Below are 23,975 nucleotides of genomic sequence, written 5' to 3'. Positions count from 1 at the left end.
AACTAATGAATTTACTTTGTATTACAAATCTGAATTAATTCATTATTCTTTATTGTTTTTATTAGAATGTTAATAACTTGCTGCTTTAATGCTAGCAGCCCCAGCTTTTTCAGGGGTATCCCTCCTACTTAATAAACATCTTTTAGACAACAAAGGTTACAAGCAATACAAGGCTAATTTTATCACTGGATTACAAATAGACTAACACATATGACTAAGGCCTAATGGAGAGCCCAGAAAGAAAAAAATGGCTCTACACATACCCTATCCACACCCACACTTTAACAGATTCCAAGATAAACATCCTTTACAAAGTCAAAGATACACTGTAACGGACTGTTGCTATTCAACAATGAACTCAATCTTTTTACCTTTAGTCCATTGCTGTGCTCAGGACTTACTATGGTTCACAAAATGGTTAAGGTTAATTCTCTTTACTAAGAACCTTCAGTATGGAATTTACAGAGGGATTGGTTGACAGTCTTATTTGAAAGAGGTCAGAAGGTGCCATTTATTCTTTAGAGGAATTCTGACTCATTTCTCCAGATTGCAAGATAATGTCTTTGTCTACACAGTAAAAATTTTAGGCATCACAAGAATGAGTGGCTACATTTTTAAACTCACTGGTTTGGAAAGCCTAAAAAACGTTCATGAAAAGTCTGTACTGTAGAATGGCACACATTTTGAAAAATGTCAGATACAGTTTGTATTCGGTGTCTACACATCCAGTTTGCCTGGAACGGTCCTGGATTTTCCTAGCCTCTTGGTACAATTTGTAAAACTTTCCTCTTTCACATTAAAAGAATCTTCCTTGGATAATAAATCATATGATCACCTTAACTGTGGTGCTTATATTTGGACATTTACATCTACATATTTTTTTCAAAAGATAGGTTTATGATTATTTTTACATCTTTACTTTCAATAAAATTTATCTTGGTTCTCAGCAAATCCTGGGGAGCGGAGGGTTGGTCTGAGTTTACACCTCACTGTGTGAATTGAGGAAATTTTGCTTTCAGACACAGTGGTTTCTGGAATACCATTACTAAAATTGTTGTAATATAGTGGAAAGACAGCTGTACACAGAGAAACTGTGAGTCCAAGTTGTCCCAACTGCTGATATTTTCAATATAGCCACACCTAAAGTGAGTTTCAGTGTTCAAAATTAAAAACAAATTAAATTGTCCAGAATTTGATTGAGGCCATAATCTCCACAATAAAGCCCCTAAAATTTCACATTTTAAATTTTCAAAAACTGCTGCTAATTTCTTCTTTGACCTATGATGTCAAAATTTGTTTTACATTATTTTACTCAGCCACAGATGTGGGTGCAAATTTCATTTTGAGCATGACACTCAATAGGAATATCAACTTAATATGTATTTTAAACCCAATTCATTATCACATTTTTAAATTATTTTATTTAGCACTTCTATTGCATTTACTGGGTACCTGGAACTGTTTTAAGTGCTTTTACAAATGTAAACACAGTTAGTCCTCACAAAGCTGTATAAGATAAGTTCTATTATAATCATATTTCCCATTCCACTGATGAAGAAAGTGAGGACAGGGCAGAAACGTAACATATCACACAATGTGTGTGTTCCAGATTTGGACCTAGGCAACATGACTCCAGTGTTCACAATTTGAAACAGTAGACTATGCTCCCTCCTTATCATGCCTTTCAAACAGGCAAGGAACTACTTTCACTTTATCAAAGAAATAACTAATAGATCAAATGGAAGCTTAGTTAAGAGAATGTGTCTAATATTTCAATTCATTCAATTATTTAAAGATACTATTTATTGAGCAGCTACTCTGTGCAAGGAATTGTGGGAAACAGAGGTGAATTTAAGTTATTTCTAAAACCTCCAGAAGCCATATGTAATCAGATCATCAAATAGCAATGGTTTTTAAACCTTACAGTGCATGGAAAACACAGGGATTATAATACCTGTTGTTTCTAAAGGAGAATAGGATTGAGGTGTCAAAGGCACAAGCTCGCACTCTTGTACAGCTGGAGGCAGATGTTTAATTGCGTTTAAGGAAAGATTACAAGCCTCCAATATTAAAACATTTAAATGCCTAAAATCCAGAAACATTTCACACTTTGCATAAAGGGGAGACGTGACTCCACATATGTGTGTACTGAGTGTGTCATTGTATCTACCTGAACAGGAGATGTGTGAGGTTGTACAGTAGAGCGCTGAGCACACAGGCTCTAAAAGAAGACAGTCTGCACTCGGATGGTAGCTGCTATGTACTACTTGCGCAGTGCTGAGGAAGTTATTGAACTTCATCTTTTCAATTTGTAAAACGAGAACAATAAAATATGTCTTAGGATATGCTAAAAATTGAAAAAAAAAGATTTTAGAAGAGTATAGTCACATTGTAAGCGCTCAATGATACTTATTAGTAATATTATTTAAAATGTTCAAACCACACTCTATTATTTATCTCCAATTATAGAATTTCATGTTTCCACAGAATGATTTAGCCCAGTCCTTGAAATAATTAGCAAGATACTAGTGTGCATGAATGTAAATAAAGAAACTAAAATCAACAAAAATAAAAAAATTCCAGGATCTGATTTCTGCCTTGAGTTATAGTTAAAGTTGGTGTGGTAATGGGGGTGGGGTTGATTATTCCATTTCTAGAACAATGAGGTTAGTGGCAAGAAAGCTCTGTCTGGTTATATTATAACATAGTCTTTATTACACTTCATAGTATAATAAAGTCTTTATTTTTTTAGAAAAAGTCTCTGGTCTTTTTTAGTCCATGTTTTTTGGAATCTTTAACAGAAGTTAGCATACGTAACTTTTGCTGGAATGAAAATTCAATGCCTGAGATTTCTTTTGTCTTTTCCAGGAATTTCACCATGCAACTATAGTGGCTAAAAGAGTAGGCTTCATCTTCATTCTTTATATTTTATATTTTAAATTTATAGATTTTAAATTGCCAATAGTCTAAAATCTCTAATTATCTTCTGGAAAAGAAAATTTAAATGTTACCAGTTATTTTTTAATTGCCATATAAGAAGTACCCATGAAAATACTTTTCTCTATTCTTTTACACTCAAAATTAATTTTCATTTCTGTAGCAGAGCATTAGCTCTGCCAACATTTAGTTTTATTTTCTATATCGTAGAAAAATATAGTATTTCTTTTCTATATTTTATTTCTATTTTTTCTAATATTGAAGAAAAATCAAGAATGATATTATAAAATCTTACTTGGTAAAGATGTAAAGCTGTAATCAGGATTCTTCATATTTTCAAAAAGTTTAGATTAATAACAAAAAGTATTAACTCTTTGAGATGAAGTATTCTTCAGAGGAAAATTCATCATTGAAATTACTGAGGGAGCCAGTAATTAAGACAGAATGTTGTGTAACTCACACTATACACAGTGAATATATTTAAAATAAACAATGTTGCTGGGTATGACATTTTACTAGGACACCTTCTGCTTACTCTGGAAACATGACCTGCAAAGAAACAACTTCTGCAATTTTAGAATGAATAGATGCCAGCTAATAGGACAGCCGAGGTTGTGCATCATTAATGGCATTTTTGTATAGTCCTTCATTGGGGGGCAAATTCTGAGAAGAGCAATCTGGGAATCCATAAATCCTACTGAGCCTTGGTTAAGTGACATTCATTATAAAGAACACCTGGAGGGAAGACCTGACAATGAGTCACAGCTAGAAAGATCAGATTACCAGAGCTCTGCATGTCTTGGTTAAGTAAGGCAGCTTAGGAAGAGAATAATCCTTCCCTGCATTTGTTTCAACACTATTATATTGGAATAAATTTAGCAGTTTATCTAATACTGTGTTATAATTCTGTTGCTTATATCTTTCCTCACATATCATATGTAATTTTGAGCATTTCATGTCAGTATAAGTGGCATTTCATAAGTGCATTTCACTTCTGTTACATGATATCCTAGAAGAATGTTTATTTATTATGACTTTGCTAACTTTCCTGGCCATCACTTTGCATCTCAGCAAAACTATATATATATATATTTAGCATATTTTAATCTGAATATATAATATATATACATATATTCAAATAAGACCACTGAAGAAAAGCTCTTTCATTAGTTATAATTTTTATCATAGTATATTTAGATAATAAATAAGAAATATTGAAATATATAAGAAATACTGAAAATAACTTAAAATCCAACTTATTCCACATAGAAAGGAGAAAAAGTTCAAGGAATGTTTGAACTTTTAAATAGCAAATTATTTAAATAGTGAAGACTTGGTATCAGTTTCTGAATCTAAGGCTTGGAAAAACGCCAGCAAATTACTGAAATGAAAATGTGAATGTGAAGAACAGTTTTTAAAAGAGTGAAGCTGGTGTGAAGTGGGGGCATCCAGCGAGGATACTCAGCTATTCAAGATATCCTCATTGCTCCTAGGTTTCAAAATACTTAGCATGTTTTTTAATAGGAAAATAAATTGCCTCAAATATTTTCTACACGTGTTTTTCAATAAAAATTGAATTGCAAAATTCAATAAATTTCAACAGAAATTGAACTGGATTACAATTAGTGATCAGACAATAAGGTACTCTTTCTACTGGATCAACAAAAATTAAAAAGAATGCCAAGTTTTATTAGACACATAAAATGTGCAGTTAAATACATTCCTTTTTGGAGTTATAGTTTGACAAGAAGTATCAAAAGTTCTAGGATAGGTATACCGTTATGTAGTAATTATACTTCTAGGAGTATTTAGTAAGGAAAAAAATTACAGGTGGTCAAGATGATTGAACAGACTTTTGGTACATTTGTACAATAGTAAAAAGTTAGAAATAGTCAAGTGCTCAATTATTATTAAGTAATAATTATTGGTAATATTCTGTGGATATTAAAACAATTATGGTCTGTGTATAAATTTTATGTAATCATTAAAAAAAACATAATCATGTTCAGCAGAAATTTCTCAGTGAGGATAACAAGCCACAAACTGTGATATATGTAGTGCTGTCCTGGTCTTGCTAAAAACATGCATGAATGCTCACATGTGTGTATTTGTGTAGAAAAATTATAGCTGCACTACATGCCATCATTGTAACAGTGGATATCTCTTAGTCTTAAGATTATGGGGCTTTTTTTCTATTTTCTCTCTGTATTTTCTAATTTTTCAACAGTGAAGTTAAATCACTTTGACAGAGACAGAGAGCGAGTAGAGATACAAGTCCTTGTTGAAGTGGCGAAATCCTGTATCAGGATGTGACTGATGAAGTGTCTTCTGATATCATACAGGCCTTACAATCTCAACCCATGACCCAAGGTTTGGAAAAAAGAATGAAATGTGTTGTGAGACCAGTGTAAGTATGAAGCTGCGTCCAATGTGTGGAGAAAAATAGCAGAAAAATACATCAGTATAATTGCAAGGTTGTATAAGTATTTTGTGTATTTAACTGAGGAGATCCAGGGAGGGCTGGGATGGTTTGTAAACGTGCACGTATTATTATGAGAACATGTAGAGATATTCTCCCTTTTATTGAACTTGTGGATGTTCCATCAGAATCAGTCAACTGTGTTGGCATCAGAGATCTATCTGAACTCTTCTGACCATTCACCTTTTCCCTAGGCTAACTAAGAAGAGTTATTTGTTATGTATTTTTATAATGAGTTACAGGTTATTAAGTATTAGAATAAACTGCTTTATAATATATAAACCATATGTCAGCAAGTTAATAATTAAATTCTCAGTTAATAAACAATGTAAGTTATTGATTTTCACCATTCTCATAGCAGCAAAATGACCAGCANAATAGTCTAAAATCTCTAATTATCTTCTGGAAAAGAAAATTTAAATGTTACCAGTTATTTTTTAATTGCCATATAAGAAGTACCCATGAAAATACTTTTCTCTATTCTTTTACACTCAAAATTAATTTTCATTTCTGTAGCAGAGCATTAGCTCTGCCAACATTTAGTTTTATTTTCTATATCGTAGAAAATATAGTATTTCTTTTCTATATTTTATTTCTATTTTTTCTAATATTGAAGAAAATCAAGAATGATATTATAAAATCTTACTTGGTAAAGATGTAAAGCTGTAATCAGGATTCTTCATATTTTCAAAAGTTTAGATTAATAACAAAAGTATTAACTCTTTGAGATGAAGTATTCTTCAGAGGAAAATTCATCATTGAAATTACTGAGGGAGCCAGTAATTAAGACAGAATGTTGTGTAACTCACACTATACACAGTGAATATATTTAAAATAAACAATGTTGCTGGGTATGACATTTTACTAGGACACCTTCTGCTTACTCTGGAAACATGACCTGCAAAGAAACAACTTCTGCAATTTTAGAATGAATAGATGCCAGCTAATAGGACAGCCGAGGTTGTGCATCATTAATGGCATTTTGTATAGTCCTTCATTGGGGGGCAAATTCTGAGAAGAGCAATCTGGGAATCCATAAATCCTACTGAGCCTTGGTTAAGTGACATTCATTATAAAGAACACCTGGAGGGAAGACCTGACAATGAGTCACAGCTAGAAAGATCAGATTACCAGAGCTCTGCATGTCTTGGTTAAGTAAGGCAGCTTAGGAAGAGAATAATCCTTCCCTGCATTTGTTTCAACACTATTATATTGGAATAAATTTAGCAGTTTATCTAATACTGTGTTATAATTCTGTTGCTTATATCTTTCCTCACATATCATATGTAATTTTGAGCATTTCATGTCAGTATAAGTGGCATTTCATAAGTGCATTTCACTTCTGTTACATGATATCCTAGAAGAATGTTTATTTATTATGACTTTGCTAACTTTCCTGGCCATCACTTTGCATCTCAGCAAAACTATATATATATATATTTAGCATATTTTAATCTGAATATATAATATATATACATATATTCAAATAAGACCACTGAAGAAAAGCTCTTTCATTAGTTATAATTTTATCATAGTATATTTAGATAATAAATAAGAAATATTGAAATATATAAGAAATACTGAAAATAACTTAAAATCCAACTTATTCCACATAGAAAGGAGAAAAGTTCAAGGAATGTTTGAACTTTTAAATAGCAAATTATTTAAATAGTGAAGACTTGGTATCAGTTTCTGAATCTAAGGCTTGGAAAACGCCAGCAAATTACTGAAATGAAAATGTGAATGTGAAGAACAGTTTTAAAAGAGTGAAGCTGGTGTGAAGTGGGGCATCCAGCGAGGATACTCAGCTATTCAAGATATCCTCATTGCTCCTAGGTTTCAAAATACTTAGCATGTTTTTTAATAGGAAAATAAATTGCCTCAAATATTTTCTACACGTGTTTTCAATAAAATTGAATTGCAAAATTCAATAAATTTCAACAGAAATTGAACTGGATTACAATTAGTGATCAGACAATAAGGTACTCTTTCTACTGGATCAACAAAATTAAAAGAATGCCAAGTTTTATTAGACACATAAAATGTGCAGTTAAATACATTCCTTTTGGAGTTATAGTTTGACAAGAAGTATCAAAAGTTCTAGGATAGGTATACCGTTATGTAGTAATTATACTTCTAGGAGTATTTAGTAAGGAAAAAAATTACAGGTGGTCAAGATGATTGAACAGACTTTTGGTACATTTGTACAATAGTAAAAGTTAGAAATAGTCAAGTGCTCAATTATTATTAAGTAATAATTATTGGTAATATTCTGTGGATATTAAAACAATTATGGTCTGTGTATAAATTTTATGTAATCATTAAAAAAAACATAATCATGTTCAGCAGAAATTTCTCAGTGAGGATAACAAGCCACAAACTGTGATATATGTAGTGCTGTCCTGGTCTTGCTAAAACATGCATGAATGCTCACATGTGTGTATTTGTGTAGAAAATTATAGCTGCACTACATGCCATCATTGTAACAGTGGATATCTCTTAGTCTTAAGATTATGGGGCTTTTTTTCTATTTTCTCTCTGTATTTTCTAATTTTCAACAGTGAAGTTAAATCACTTTGACAGAGACAGAGAGCGAGTAGAGATACAAGTCCTTGTTGAAGTGGCGAAATCCTGTATCAGGATGTGACTGATGAAGTGTCTTCTGATATCATACAGGCCTTACAATCTCAACCCATGACCCAAGGTTTGGAAAAAAGAATGAAATGTGTTGTGAGACCAGTGTAAGTATGAAGCTGCGTCCAATGTGTGGAGAAAATAGCAGAAAATACATCAGTATAATTGCAAGGTTGTATAAGTATTTTGTGTATTTAACTGAGGAGATCCAGGGAGGGCTGGGATGGTTTGTAAACGTGCACGTATTATTATGAGAACATGTAGAGATATTCTCCCTTTTATTGAACTTGTGGATGTTCCATCAGAATCAGTCAACTGTGTTGGCATCAGAGATCTATCTGAACTCTTCTGACCATTCACCTTTTCCCTAGGCTAACTAAGAAGAGTTATTTGTTATGTATTTTATAATGAGTTACAGGTTATTAAGTATTAGAATAAACTGCTTTATAATATATAAACCATATGTCAGCAAGTTAATAATTAAATTCTCAGTTAATAAACAATGTAAGTTATTGATTTTCACCATTCTCATAGCAGCAAAATGACCAGCACAAGATGGTGAATGAATGAATGAATGATATCTTTCCAGACTCTGACACCTTTCACACATATTCATCTGTAAATGGGTGTATTGCTGGGTTCTCGTAAGTCTGTTCTTTGCTCTCCCACCATTTCTTTTACTTCTTAATAACTGCCTTAATAAGTCCCTTCAAAATATTCAACATAGAGTTGGAAAGACAGAAATAGAAACAAATTAATACAACACAATTTCATACATTTTCCAATAGAGAAAAGGAAAATATGCGAGAAATGTGGAGGAGGCTGCCTGAGGGACTTAGAGACTTAGAAATGAGCAGAGATTGAAGTCATACAGAATTTGCTTAAAAGTGGAGGAGAGTTGATGAAGGGTGCAGGGAGGGGACATTAAGGCTATCTCAGGAAGAAGAAACCCAGTGGTCAAAGGGTGGAGTCCTAAGGATGATGGCCTTTAGGAGGAGCTCAGGGAAACGAGTTAGTAGGCTGTGTAACAGGAAGTAGGTCTGACATTTGGCTCAAGATGTAGAAAATTGGAGGCGTTTTAAATAAACCAGACGCTCTCCACACAGTATATTTATGCGTTCCCTTTAAAATACTAGTGGTGAATTTTGTTACATCACGTAATCTTGCCAGGAAATAAAACTTTCTTGTGGGAAGGAGAGGGGAAAAGGACACCATGTATGGCCCTGCTACTGAATCATAATACTCTTAGGAAATTTCTTCCTGATTTCGTGGATGAAGACTAGACATATAGTAACTGAGGGGATCTTAACCAAAAATGCCCCCAAAATCTAAGTCAGTCATACAATATATAGTCCAAAACTGAGACATTGTAAGATCAAAAAGGAATACCATTTAAAATGATGTAGATTATAAGCATATACTAGCTATCCTCACTCTACTAAAATCTAACACTCTGCCTGATATTCATTTTATTAATAAAGTTCTGTTAAAATGCAAAATGCCTTGCTTTATTCACTCTTTGATGTGAATTAAGTTAATCAGATTTAAAACTTGGATAATCGATAGAATCTATGGTTAAGAACTGGAACTAGGAAATACAGAATAGAGTAGGTTGAGGTTTAAGAGATATCATTTGGAGGCAATGTGGTAGAGTTTGCAAGCATAGATAAATGTAAATCATAAACCACACTTCCACATTGCTCTGTGATGGTTAGTACTTAACTTCTCTGAACCTCGGTTTAACTTATCTGTAAAATGGGATAATATCTGCTCCCAAAACAGTTAAATTAAAGCAATTTGTATGAAGAACCAGTCACTGACTTGGAACTCAATGTTAGACCTTTGGAAGAAGATCTATACTGAGTAGAGGGCTGGTGTACATAGCATGCAACCACAGAAATTAAAATCTGAAGAGCACATCTGTTGCATGTAAACCCCTTGAATAAAGGTACAGCTAAAGATCAAATGATTAATATCATTATTAAATAAAACAGATGGTATACATACATTTTTTAGCAAACCAAGAAGAAATTTTAATGGATTTAGCTAAAAGAGGTAAACAGAAACTTCATTAAAAAGTATTCACACACCATGCAACCTTGCATAGCTCTAACATTGATTTTGTCCAATTGATATAATCTTAATTAGTATATGCAAATGCCTTAAGATTGTGTTACAACATGTGATCTTTTTTAGCACGAATGGATTTTATTACTTTTCTTTGTTACTTGTTATAAAACCACCACTAATTTGTATTTTAATTTTGTCATCATGCCCATCATCTTAAGTCATTGATAGAGACTTCACTGAATATAAGAAGAGTGTTTTGAGGCTACAAGACAATAATCTATATGATGGGCAACAGACATTTTAAGCTGTCTTGAACTCATGCAGTTATTACATTTTTCTCAAAACAAATATTTCCAGAAATGCAGAAGAATTAATGTCCTATCAAAATTGAGAAAGAGTGATAAATAAAAACACTCCTAAAGATCTCAAAAAAAAGGGAAGGAACAAAATAAAAACAGAAAAAGGAAACAAGAAAACCCACAATGGTGAGAATCCACTTGCTGTTACACTGTATTCTGACTCATCTGGAAAGAAAGCGCAGGTAAGCAAAAGCCGTGTGGCTCGGGGAACCTCACATGTCCCGCCCGGCACAGTCTAGTTTTAAATCATTTTACAAAATGAGCCAACTAAAGGCAGAAATGTACCCACAGTCCTCTCTCACTCCTCCCTTGAATTCCTGCCCACTGAGCACCAGCCACAGCTGTTTTTACCCATTTTCTGAGTAAAAAGTAGTGTGAGACATTCTACAAAACAGTGGGAATCATGAAAAGGACAAGTTTGCACACAAGCAGGCCTACTTTAACTTGGGAAAAGTCATAGAAGACGCTTCAGCCATGATTCAAGCTATCATGGAAAGAGCCCTTTGCTTTTCTTAATTAGATATTTAATGTAAATTAAAGGAGGATGAGGCAGAGATTATGGAATATTCAGTCACAGCCATGAGAACCTGGAATTCTATTTTCTCATAACCCATTAACTTTCTTCATTGTTCAATAATAAGACATATTTTCTCACTACTATAATTAGTGCCTTATAGCTACCTGACTCTATTGCTTCTTGGTAGTTCAGTACTATTGCTAAATGCAGACAGCACAGTAAAGAGAGAGAAAATATTCATTTGGCAATTATAATAATTAATTATTAATAACCTAACTTTATCATTTTACATTTTACATTGCCATTATTGTATAATGCTGAAATCAAGCTTCATTACTGATTAAGAATTTTCAAGAAAACATGGGGAGATAAATAATTGCACTAGATATAAAATGCCAATAGAGTGTGTAACATATTCAGTTAGTTATATAATTGTGTCAACCACAGCAAGGAAATCAAGTTAGAAAAGAACAGAAGAAAACTCTGGTTTGGGCTATTAGAGATTGTTGGAGACACTAGTAAGTCATTGGTGGGGTAGCAAGTGATTGACACTTAGATAATAGGCTAATAATTTATGGTGAATAGATTATAACTGTTCACTAAATATTTTTCTAGCTATTCATATTCATATAGTTTCAGGCTATGAGGATGATTTAATATCTTAGATTACTAAACAAAACATATGGCCATTAATACAATTAAGGTAAAATTGTTTTAATATTTTAGAAGTATTCTTAAGAGAATGAAAAAAAATCAAAGCATTACACTTTTCCTATAACACACTTTCCCCCAGATCTTATTAACTTAATCTGTTTTTTTTTCTAACTGTATGGTACCATTTTTCATCTTCTCTTCCTTCTCTAAGGGAACACTAACAGTGCGCTCACTTCGTACTAGTTACCCTTCCACATGTCCTGGACACAGAAATTAATAAGACTTGGTATTTTCTCTGAATAAACTAAAAATAGACTAAATTGACTACAACAATATGTAATAACAAGGAGCACACTTCAGAAGCTACCCTGGAGTCTAGAACCAAGTGCTATGAGGAGACAGGGTGCAAATAGTGGGAACATCAGGAAGGACTTCACAGAGAAGTCTTTTGATCTGTCTTTGAAAGAAGAATGATGGCTTCTTTAGGGTAAGAAGCTGAGGGAAGGGCAATCCATTTAGAAAGTCTTTGAAGTATTCATTATAGGTAAAGAAAAACTTCTAAAGGTTAAACGGAGTCTTAGTAGAAGAAAAATACATTACTTTTTAAAGAAACTCTGAGCAATGAAGAATGACTGGATCATAAGATTTGTGGGAGAGACGAAAGTGGCAATATATTCAACTAATTGATATTTATTGAATACATTATGGAAACTATGCCAGAAATAATGCTGTGTTCTTTATTGTATGAGACGCACTCAATAAGCCTAACAACATAGATGATATTCTCCAAATTGTTATCAGTAAAGAAAATTGAGGCATGAAGAAGGTAAACTCCAACGAGTTCATCTAGTTATTATCAGAGATGGGAATGCAACTGGATTTTTCTAAACGTACCTATGATGGTTTGGATGTATGTGTTCCTTCAAAAATTTATGTTGGAACTTCAACCCCAACATGAGAGTAGTAAGAAGGTAGACTTTTGGGGTGTGATTAAGTCATATGGGCTCCACTCTCCTGAATGGGATTAATGCCTTTAAGAGGTTTAAGAGAGCTGACTACCCCTTTTAGCCCTCTGCATTCTGCCATCTGAGGCCACAGCAATAAACTGCCATCTTGAAAGCAAAGAGCCAGCCTTCACCAGTCCCAGAGTCTGCTGATGCCTTGATCTTGGGCTTCCCAGCCTGCAAAACTGTGAGAAATACATCTCTATTGTTTGTAAGTTACTCACTCTAAGGTATTTTGTTATCACAAAAGGAAAAGAGTAAGACAACACCATACTTGAAGTCCCAAGTGAATTCAATTCTGAAGCCAGCCAGTATCCTGGTTTAATGACTGAAAACAAGTTTGATATAGGTACATCTAGCAGGAGTAAGACAAAGTTGTTAAGGGCTCAGACTCCACTGTGCATGAGTTATGTGCAATTTGGCAAATGATTCAGTCTCTCTGGGCCTCAGTGTTATTTCCACAAAATGGGAATAATAAGAATATATATTTTATGAGATGGTTTGTATCCACTTTTTAATATATAAAATTTACTTTCAGTGATTCTTGGTGCTAATAAGCCATCAGCATAGGTGATTCGTGTTTCAGGAATAGCTCTCTCTCAGCATATAGAGGATGAATCGGAGGAGAGAAACTAGAAACTTGAATACTTCAGAAGGACAGCAAGCTTTCATTAGACCACTTCGAAGTGGTTGGAAAAGTGGAGGTAGAATTGAAAGATAGTTCTGATGTAAAGATTGAAAGGATTTGGTGACTAGTTGGGTTTAGGGAGCTGAGGGATGGAGAAAAATGGAAAATGACACCAAAATTTCTAGTATAGATCACAGATGAATGATGACACCTGAAAACTTCATATCCCAACTGTTACTTCCCTGTGGCTCAACTAACCAGGGACTCTCCTGGCAGGCTAGATTGCCAGCAATGGATTCGGAGGTTATTTATACCAAACAACAACAGCAACAAAACCAAAACAACCAACCAACCAACCAACCAACCAACCAACCAAAAACCTTTGGAAGCCAGTAGAAACAAGTTTCTCCTGTTAAACTTATCCTGTTCCTTCAGTCCTAAACCGACCTGTTCTCAAGCCCCTTGGGTGTGAAAATAACTAAGAAGTTCTCCCTCAAGCTGGCTGACAACATGGCTTCTTGTTGGCACCAGAATTTCTTAGAGGTATGATGTTGGTGAATGGTGAAAAGTAACTGATAAACAGAGCTCAGCCACAGTTTTAGGGCATTTGGTTTCACTTCGTACAATACTGAAATCGTTTTCAAATTGTGGGGAAGAGCATTCCTTGAGAATGCCTATTTTATCAACAATTACACCTGATCAAATCTGAATTCTGGATGATATGCGAAGTTGGTGAGATGATATAAAATTTATGCACATAAGGGAAAACGAATTTTAGGATTACTGTTGTTGCAGTAGTCTACTGAATAGAATATAAAAATGTATAAACAGAAAGTTAAAATGAACACCCAAGCAAACTCTAGGCAAGATACGCTCTGAAAATCTTTCTCATTGCTTGAATTACACACACACAAAATATATTTTTGTTCTTGTCTAAAAAACTACCATCTGTATGTCTTCTACACAATCCAAGAATTAAGAGAGCTGAATGTTTTATATGCCATATAACTTATATAAAGCTATTATGAAATTTTGTGAAATTTCTGTTTGTACTAATAAAATTTTAACTAAACTTCATTGCTTCTTTAATACATTATTATGTATACATGACAATGGTGAAAAAAGATACACATAAGCACGTTTCTTTTAAATTTGGGGAATAGAAGGAAAATAGCAATTAATAATAAATTTTGCAGGTTCTCTATGCAATTAACAACCCCATAGTCCAAATACTCTTTTTCCATCAAAAATAATTTTATACAAACAGCTGAGATTTAGAAGATGGAAATGAACATTAGTCACTCTGTAATACAAATGTCCTGCAAGCAGACATCAGGTTGCATCTTCCTTTGTATCTCTTCCTACTGTTCTTATAGTGCCTGGTATGTTATGTGAGAGAGAGGAGGCACTCAGTATACATCTTCACCTTGATTCACAAAAGCAGAGCTGTTTCTAGAAGATCTTTCCACATAATTTCCAGACATAGTAAATTCAATGTTGTCAAATCAAGACCTCTTCTGAGTTTAGTTAATCAAACTCTACCTCTGAAACTTTGTACTGATATCTGACTGGATTAGGCAAGGACTTCTCTCAGTCCCTTATCCTTCTTCAGTTCTTTAAAAGCAGTGTGAAGATAAGAAAAGTAGCACTATATATTTCTGATTTGTTAGCAAAATTGCTACTGTAGTGTGCATGAAAGCATAATGGCAAAAATTTAAGAATGCTCCGACTTCAAAAAATAATATATTTTAAGTCCTACTCTCTTACTGAGTAAAGACGTTTATTTCTCCTGGAGAAATATACTTTGTTTTTTCAAATGCTTAAAGTTGCTTGATAATTTAAGGTCAAAGTCACATTTCTAAATATGCCTGAAGGGGTTTAGCACTTAAACTAGCTAGCTCTATTCTGTGACGTACTCCAAACCAGATGAGGGATAAACTTAGTTGTGGGGCCTAACTAAACTATTATTTTTCTGTTTCCTTTCCATTCGCATCATCTAAAACTATGAACTAGTCAATAACTGAAGTCTTTGCTATTTTTTAATCTTTGTTGCTGAAAAGTGCTTTTAAATGAATGTATTATGCTATTAAAATACATGCCCATCCTTATATAAGTCATAGCATAATTATAGTTTTGTATAATTAGAGTTTTATGTCAAAAGATTTACAGCTTTATCACCTCAAGCAATACTTCACAGCTGCCAAGGATGATTTATGCAATAATGACTTAAACTGTAAAATAGAATCCTCAAAGGAAGAGCTGTCAAATATTCCTACTGCAAATAACTAGGTTTTTAAAAATTGATATGCTGATAAACAGCAAGTTTAATTGTACCTAGCACAATCACATACAGAAGCATAGTAGGAAATGGTGTTGCAAAATGACGATCATGCAGTTCACGATGAACCGCATCAGTGTGAACTCATTGCATAGATCACGGGTTTAAATTGCTTATAAAGCCTCTGGGCCACTTTAGAGAACAAGCTTTCCAAAATAATGCCTTGGTCGTATTTTTACTCCTTCAGTAAGAGCAAATGGAAGAAATGGAAACAGAATATATAAACTTTCTGTTAATTTGTTCATTGGGCTTATTACATCACTCTTCATATTCTTGTGAAATGCTAAATAAAGAATAAGTAAAAGAAGCATTTACTGTATATAGTTAAGAAATCAAGAAACTCAAAAGTCAATGACATCAATAATAAAGAATTAAGGAAAATTTGAGAAACAAACCAACAAATATATTGGTGATTTTCCCCCTTCCCGCTTTTGTAAATGTAGAGAAGCTGGCAGTAGTCTTATCTCTAAGAGATGAGACTGTCCAAGAATTTGTATCTCATAAGCTCTAACTAATTTTGTAGTTGTCATATATATAAAACCAAGACACACTGAAGATTCTATTCAAGTATCTGAACTAGCAGCCAAAACACAATGTTATTACATTCAAAGCAAACAAGTACAACTGTGTCATCACTATCTGAAAAGGTCATTCAAATTAATATTTTTCTTAAAATATTAAATAAAAAGAAAATGCTTGGTCCATTATCTCGTGTTTTCCATATCAATCAAAGCAAAATAGGTAGATTTTATAGTTAATGCTAAAGATATTCAAATCCTTTAAGACTGAGTTACACCTGAAAAGGAAGTCAACAGAATCAAACGTTTTACCAAAGGTTAATTTTTTTATACCTAAACAATCCTCCAAATCAAAAGTCCTTTTCTGAAAACAAGGGAGTTTTAATGCATATAACCAAGAAAATCATTCAAATAGAAAGATTTGTATTTGTCAATGTACTAATATGTTCAACACAGAAAATTCAATAATTTAATAGGAATTAATCATATTTGTGATTCTTATTAAATTGCCGTTTTACAGTGTTTTGAGATCATTTTACACACCCACATTTCACAACTTTCAAAACATCATCATGCCACTTGTGCTATAATAGATAACTTCTACTTGAAAACACTCTGAAAGATATACCTGGTATCTGAGCAATTTGGACTGTCCAGATTAATGTCATACTTAAATTCTAGGAGTTGGAAAAAACCCTGAAATGGTCTACAAAACATAATGACCAAAGATGGACCAACATTCACTGAAGTTACCACAATATAGACTGTGTTGGCATCATAATAAATATTCAATAGGAAAAAATGTCAGACATTCAAATTATTCCAAAAGTCCAGATTGTTGGCATCAGATACTCGAAAGACATGAGTTACATTTGGGTAGTGAGAGCTCAATCCAATAAATGTTTTCAAGACAACAGAATAATTAGGCTATTTCTAGTATGCCAACACTACTCATTGAAAAGTATGAGAAACGTGGGAAGAACTTTAAAACCAATTTCTATCTGTTTGATAACTATATAATTGCTTTCATTCCAGATTACTACAAAGTTATACAAACCTGTTTTTAGTAATGTTTTGTAACCACTGAAGTTCATGTTAAGGAAAATGTAATAATTAAGAATTGTACATTGTACATTGAATTATAAGAAAATACGAGTAAGAGTGAAACCTTTTCCTTGCTGTCTTTTTTTCTGTCTAGTTTACCAAATGATGAGTCATTATATGATATAGGCCATGGCACATTACATATTTATCAAAATCTGAAGAGTTTTCTAAAAATCTGAACAGCTACCCCTCTGCCTCAGTAATTTCTGTTAGTGGAATAAAAAGAAATAGATGATGATGAAATATCCACAAAATTAACTATAACATTCAAGTTTTAAAAATAATTTTACCTTTAAGCCCCAAATTGTCAAATACCATTATAGATATAGATATATAGATATTCAGGAATCTGATATCTATATATATATACACACACACACACATACCTTAAAATGGGCATATCTCGGTATTCATATATGTGAGTTCATTTACATATCTATTGTGTATTTAAGGCATGCCTATCTATTACATGTGCAGTTTTTTAAGAGAACTATTGTATCTAACTCTTATTGCTCTCATAGCAAGTTTGACAGAAGGAGGTGCTGCCCTTGAAGTTGAGGTATGACCTTAAGTTTAAGATGCCAGTTTTGCTGTAGTTATAAAAATCAATACTAATAACTCCACAGTATCATAATTTTTTCCTCATTTTCTTAGTTTAGGACAAATCTTGACTACATAAACAGCCTTTATTGTTTGAATATACACAGGTTAACTGGATCAACGTATAAGTACCTATTTATCATCCTTAATCTTGTATAAGAAGGAGGAAAAGAAACAAGAGGTGTTGCCTATCAACCAAAGCTAAAGGGCCAAGAGACATAACTGTAATAGTTTTAGTTTTAGATATAGTTTTCAACATAAACTTGCTTTGTGGAGTAAAGTTCAAACAAATAACACTGTATCTGTATTTCTCACCTACCAAATGCATACCAACGCAACAGTAAATAGTTGATCTTTCTATAATTCCTTAAAGAAAGTAGCATCTAAGACTGTTTTGTAGCATTTTTAACCTGAGTGACATTATATTACTGTACTTTTGAAGAGATCACAGTAACCTTATTCAAAGAAAAAATTGTTTCTCCCAGATCACTAATCAGAATTCCCATACATGTTGGATCTCAAAATACTATAAGGAAAGCATATATCTACAACTGAATATTTTGGGCTTCTTTGCATATGAACTTTTAACAGTCAAAATTTCTTTTCAATGGGATCAAATAGAAGGAATATTAAATAGATAAATTTTACCATTTTTGTGATAGTAGGTGACCTCCACTTTCCTCTCTTCTGACCCCAGCAATGCCTGGGCAATTTGGGCAATATCATGCCTCTTGGTCTCAGGTCCATGGAGAAAGTCGCAGGTGCATGGCTTTTGCATGACATCTGGCCTGGAGAAGCCAGTCATCTCACAGAACCCATCGTTGCAATAAATGATGGCACAGTTCTGCACTCTGGCATTTGCAATGATAAATTTTTTATCTGTAATAAGAAGATAGCATGGCATCTTTGAAAAAGCTTCCACAATATTCTCCATAACACTGAAGCAATTTGTTGCATAATAAGAGCTCTGAAATGCAGGTGCTTCCCCAAATTATTAATTTCCCTATACTTTATGAAAAAAGAAAACACAAGAAACCCCACAAACTTTAAATGTGAGATTAACGATCCTAAGTAATTTTAACAGAAAGTATTAAGAAACCACTCTTCAAATTGCAAGAATAGAATTTCCCAAATAGTCTAGCTCTCAAGCCCTGCAACTGTTGAGGATCCTAGTGGGCCCTCAGACAAGCAGCTGCCCATTGATATTTTCAGAATGTCATTTGATTGTAATGTAAATATTTTCAAAGTCAAACAGTGAAACATTTTGTAGTTGTAAGATTTCTCATTTCAACCTTGGCCCTTTGAATACAACTTTCTCAAAGTAGTTATTATTCTTTGGCTTCTCTCTATCTCTCTTAGGCATGTTACACACATCATGTTAAAAACAAAGGCAACTAGCTTTAGTAATGAAACTACTTCATATTTAATAGCAATTCAATAAGGCAAAGGTTCAACTTTTCATAATATATATTTTCCAAAAGAAAATATTTACACACACTCAGTGAATATCATGATAACACTTTTACTTTTACTTTGGGAGATCCTTGATGTTTTGTGTAGTAGCAGGAATTTTTAATACAAAGAGCTTATTAATTTATATCACAGATTGTATTTACTATTTCCAAATACGTTGTGAAGCAGGATATACAAGTTTATTTTGTACGCAAGGTACCAGATCCTCACGTCACTAAATGCAGTGTTGAAATAACCGCAAAATATATGGCATACAAATGTATTAATATAGTTTTAAGAAAAGGTTGAAGATAAGTTAACAAATATAGGATTTTAAATTAATATACTTATATAGCAAAAATGTATTCCCTATATTTAGTCCACATGAGAACATTAAATTTCTGTGCATTCAGTCTTTGTGGGATTTACTTATTACACTTCAATTTTTAAATTTCTAGATGGAAATGTTAAGGGGATAATAAAAGAATAGAAATATTATTTTGAATAATGAGCCATTTGCATCGGAAACCAGCAGAGATAAAAGATACTGCTTTTCCAAATTATCCTGCTTAGGATATATTTGCATTGATTCAATACAACATTTAGCTTCTATAAACTAATAGCAAGCAAGTATCCGTGTCATACCACTGCCTTGCAGTTTAACCAAGGTAAAATATAGTTTGCATAGCCATTTACATCGCTACTACCATTTACATTCTCTTGTTCGAATAGTGTGGTCTGCTCTGCTTCCGACTTTCAAAAAGTCTACAGTAAAACAACCTCAAAATATAAACCCATGTTATCCTAGCACGTTCCCTTTAAGATAGTAGAATAGTAGGACATTAAGTAGCAAGGCAGATAATGGAGCAGTGGTAGAGGAGGATCAAATTGCCTTCTATAATGGAGACCGTAATCTAAAATGTAAATCAAAATTAATTTCAGAAGAATAACACTCCCGCTGCCACTCGAACCTCCTGGCTCGGTTTCATAGCCTCTTAACTTGACGGAGCCTGGAGTTGCCGGTCTCCCCAGCTTGGAAGCGGTGGACGCCAAGTGCACTATCAAGGCAGAAAGCGAGGGCGAGAGAAGAGAACAAATGAACTTACTTTGCCCTTCAAATTTCCGAATGATGGTCCCCAGAAATGTATTTTGTGGTGCCACATGGCCCCTGCGCACAGGCATGTTGGCCCCAGTCTTCCGAGGAGCGCTCCCCCGGAGCTCTGGAGTTCTCCCGGGATCTCTCCTCGGCTAGAGCCCAGGCCAGCGCGCGAGCCGCTCTTTGTGGCAGAGCATCCTCTTTTGAAACCAGAATTCTCTTCCCATTAGCACCACTTCTAGACACCCGCTTTCCCCACCGGAGTCCAATCCATTCCCCTCACCTTCCGGAGGGGCCTCGCACCGGACTGCCGCGGGTGAGAGGGTTTGGGGGTGGGGAACGGGAAGGAGGCGGGGTGGAGGGGAGGTGGCGGGGGAGGGAAGGAGGGGGGAGCGGTGGGGGTGGGGTGGGAAGGGAGCGGGGAGTCACAAGGGCAATCGATCTGTTTCTCTTCTCCCAAACAGCGCCAATTTCCCAGTGCAAATGGGCTTAACCTGGCGGTTGCCCAGAGCAGTGAGGAATGGCTGAGGGGGGTTGGAAGACTTGTGCCGCTTTTGCAGGAAGGAGAGAGAGAAAAGGAGGCTGGGGGTCGGGGGGGTTGACGTTTCTATCCCCGCCCTCTCCCCCTAACACACACACACACACACACACACACACACACACACACACGCTCCCTTTATCCTGGTAGCTTGGGCGCCGCCACAGCTCGGATTACTCAAGCGTGCTTTAGCGGAAGCCAGCCAAGAAATCTCCAAAACTCAGTGACAAACAGCTACTCTGGGAAGGTGATCTCTGCGGCCACCAGCCACAGGGCTCCGTCCCTGAGCTCCTCACGCCGCAGTAGCTAAAGCACCCTTAGCTGCAAGGAAAACACAGGTGGGAAAACAATTTCTTAATGAGGAGTATTTGTAAGCTCTGTTGGCGCTCAGCAGGTTGAAGATTGAGAATGAACCACCTAAGGGTGCAGAATTAGCCTCAGGGTGCAGCTTGGATCCCTGGGTTCAGCGGAGGTGGGTGCCGAAGCCCGAACTGAATTGACACGCGGGTCCCTGCCCAGCGCTGAGCCGCGCCTCGGAAAGACTGAAAGCTGCCCGTGCCGCTGAGCATGCCCAGTTTCTGCCTGAGTCCCTGGAGGGTTGCAAGATTGGGGGTTGATTTGGTCTCCAGGTGCCGTAGGCTGCGAGAAAGATGAGACGGCCAAAGACGAGAAGGCCAAAGATTGCGAGCGACTAGTACAAAACAAGGAAAGAGTTTGAAATAGGTGAGGCTGAGCGCCAAGGGGAAGGAACAAAAGGTGGGTGGGGCTAAGAGTTACCACCCTTGGCTGTGACCTCCGATGCCACTCATCTCCGGAACACACTAGCTACATTCTGCTCTCCTCCACCATCTCTAAGGAGCCATCTCATATAGGATAGAAAAGGGTTCAAGGGGCAGAATAGAGTCCTCTTCCTTCTCGCTTCTCAAAGGCTGACAGCGAGGGAATCTCAGGGTATACAGACACTTCTGTTCAAATAGTCCTCCTGGAGACTTAGGAAAACAAATGTGACAAGCTATGCCAGGAAAGCGTGTTTCTGAAGTTGTTTTTCTAGTTTTTCTTTATTGTTTTCCCTTTATTTTGTTATCTCTCCCCACCCCTTTAACCTGATAGCCCCTCTCCACGCCCCTTTCTCTAAATGGAATTTGCTACGACTTCTATCTACTCAAGCAGAACACAGACAAATATCTCATTTCCTGCTGGAGATAAGGGTCGAGAGATTCCTGTCAACCCATGAAGTTGCATGATATAATTTGGGGGGTTCTTGCAGCTCATTAGCCTGCTATGCCTTGAGTCAGCTGGGTTCTTATTTTCTCAGTTACAGCTTCAAATCTGAAGTGAAATAATGGGAGTGGAACTGAGAAGGGCCGTGAAGCAGGGTTAGTTTAGGAAGGTGAATCAGGTGGGTTGCAATAACCAGGAAGTAAGCATAACAACTTTTATTTTATGTTCCAAAACAACAACCCCAAAATCTAAACAAAAACAAGAACCGAAGTAATTCCTCCTCTTTAATATCAGAGTAATTAAAATGAATCAAACGGAAGACGTTTCTAGGAATGTTGAATTTTATGGCTAATAAGGTTTACTTTAAAAATAAGCAACCTATGACAACCTCTAGGCTCTTCTAGTAGCTTGAGCTTTCCTAAGTCTTTATGGTTGCCTCTGCGGGAATATAAAAAGCCATACATCACTAGTGTGTGGTTTTATTTTCTCCTTAAAAATATATATAAGTCGATCATTCCGTCACACTGTTCGCTAGCTGCAGCAGTGCTTGGGAGACGACTCGAGTTTCCCTCCCAGGTGCTGAACGCGTAGAGCTATCCATGGTTCTGAATCCGACTCAGCCTTTGGCAACTGTTCTCTGCCTACAACCAGCCACAGACAATAGAACTACAAACTCAGGCAAGTGGCCCTAACGTATCCACATGCACCACTCTTCTTCACCAAATGCCCAAAGACATACAGAGTGCTTTTTACACCCATTTCTAAAACACATTTCTTCTCTACTTAGCGTCTTAACTAAACCCAAGTTCACCTTCCTCCCAAAATGCATCAAGGACTTCAGAAAAAAATGAGTAAACTGCATATTGTGTAGATTGTAATTAAAGTTTCCCGTATAAAGTTGTATTTTAATTAAGATTTCACGGCATAATAATATAACAATAAGTTATATAAAGGTCATATAGCTAAACATTTTTTAAATTACACATAAATTTAGTGAATGAATACTGTTTTAAAGTAATAGGTATTTCCAAATACATCTGGAAACGCAAAGTTTATCTGTCACATGACAAGATATATTGACATGCAGAAGGTAACTGTGCATAAAGTCTCTAATTATAAGTCTGAAACTAACTTTCATAGGATATTGATTCTGGAATCCCTTGAATTCCACTTTCCTTCTTCAAGAGAAAAAGTGGCTTTCTGATCCCTGAAGTATTCTCTCTTTCTCTGCAACTTTCAGAGTGGTCTCTGTTTGTTTGGGTTGGTTAATTAAATATGTGATGGCTAAAATTCCATTGTCTTTGTTACATATGTGTGAGCTCTGTGGGCTTTACACTTTTCCTAATCTCATTTAACTCCAAAATTAGTTCTATTAAGGATTCAGTGTAAAATCACAGAACATTTTATAACCTATGTATTGTAATTGATTGACTGAGCAGAAGATTAAAGGCATCCTGTTTCTAAATTACCCCAGTAATCGTGTTCATACATTATACATTGGAACAGTGGAGAAAGTACATTAATCTATATTCAGCCAATAGAATAAAACCAGTGGATGGTAATCATGGCTGCTTGTTGGCTGGAAAATTATCCTCCCCCACTCCACTCCCTATAAAAGCTAACTTTACATTTTGTGTGAAGACCCAGTTTCACAAGTTTTTAGTATTTTTGGACCCTTTGGAAGTCCAAATATTGAACCAAGCACACAAATTCAACGGTTGAAATCCTACCATGTATACAGCTTAACACTCAATACAATCTACTTAAGGCAAGGATGCAGGATAGAATGTATATTCTTAAAATTACCTAATTATCCATATTACTTT

General features: G+C 35.1%; 1 protein-coding gene across 2 annotated transcripts in view; it reads right to left on the bottom strand.

Moving 5' to 3' along the window:
• The window catches only part of KCNH7 (potassium voltage-gated channel subfamily H member 7), a 485,293-nt gene extending 464,589 nt beyond the window's left edge, over positions 1 to 20,704 (bottom strand). For both annotated transcript variants that reach the window (XM_017890966.1, XM_017890967.1), the window contains exons 1-2: positions 20,401 to 20,704; positions 18,491 to 18,721 (exon numbers count right to left, since the gene is read on the bottom strand). In XM_017890966.1, the coding sequence (XP_017746455.1) occupies positions 18,491 to 18,721; positions 20,401 to 20,476 (307 nt within the window). In that variant the 5' untranslated portion in view covers positions 20,477 to 20,704. The remainder of the gene's footprint in view (positions 1 to 18,490; positions 18,722 to 20,400) is intronic.
• Positions 20,705 to 23,975: the final 3,271 nt, after the last annotated feature.

The sequence above is a fragment of the Rhinopithecus bieti genome, unplaced genomic scaffold (assembly GCF_001698545.2).
Source record: "Rhinopithecus bieti isolate Rb0 unplaced genomic scaffold, ASM169854v2 scaffold_19966, whole genome shotgun sequence".
NCBI lineage: Eukaryota > Metazoa > Chordata > Mammalia > Primates > Cercopithecidae > Rhinopithecus > Rhinopithecus bieti.
The sequence above is the reverse complement of the archived record's forward strand: the minus strand, read 5'-3'. Positions and strand labels throughout refer to the sequence as shown.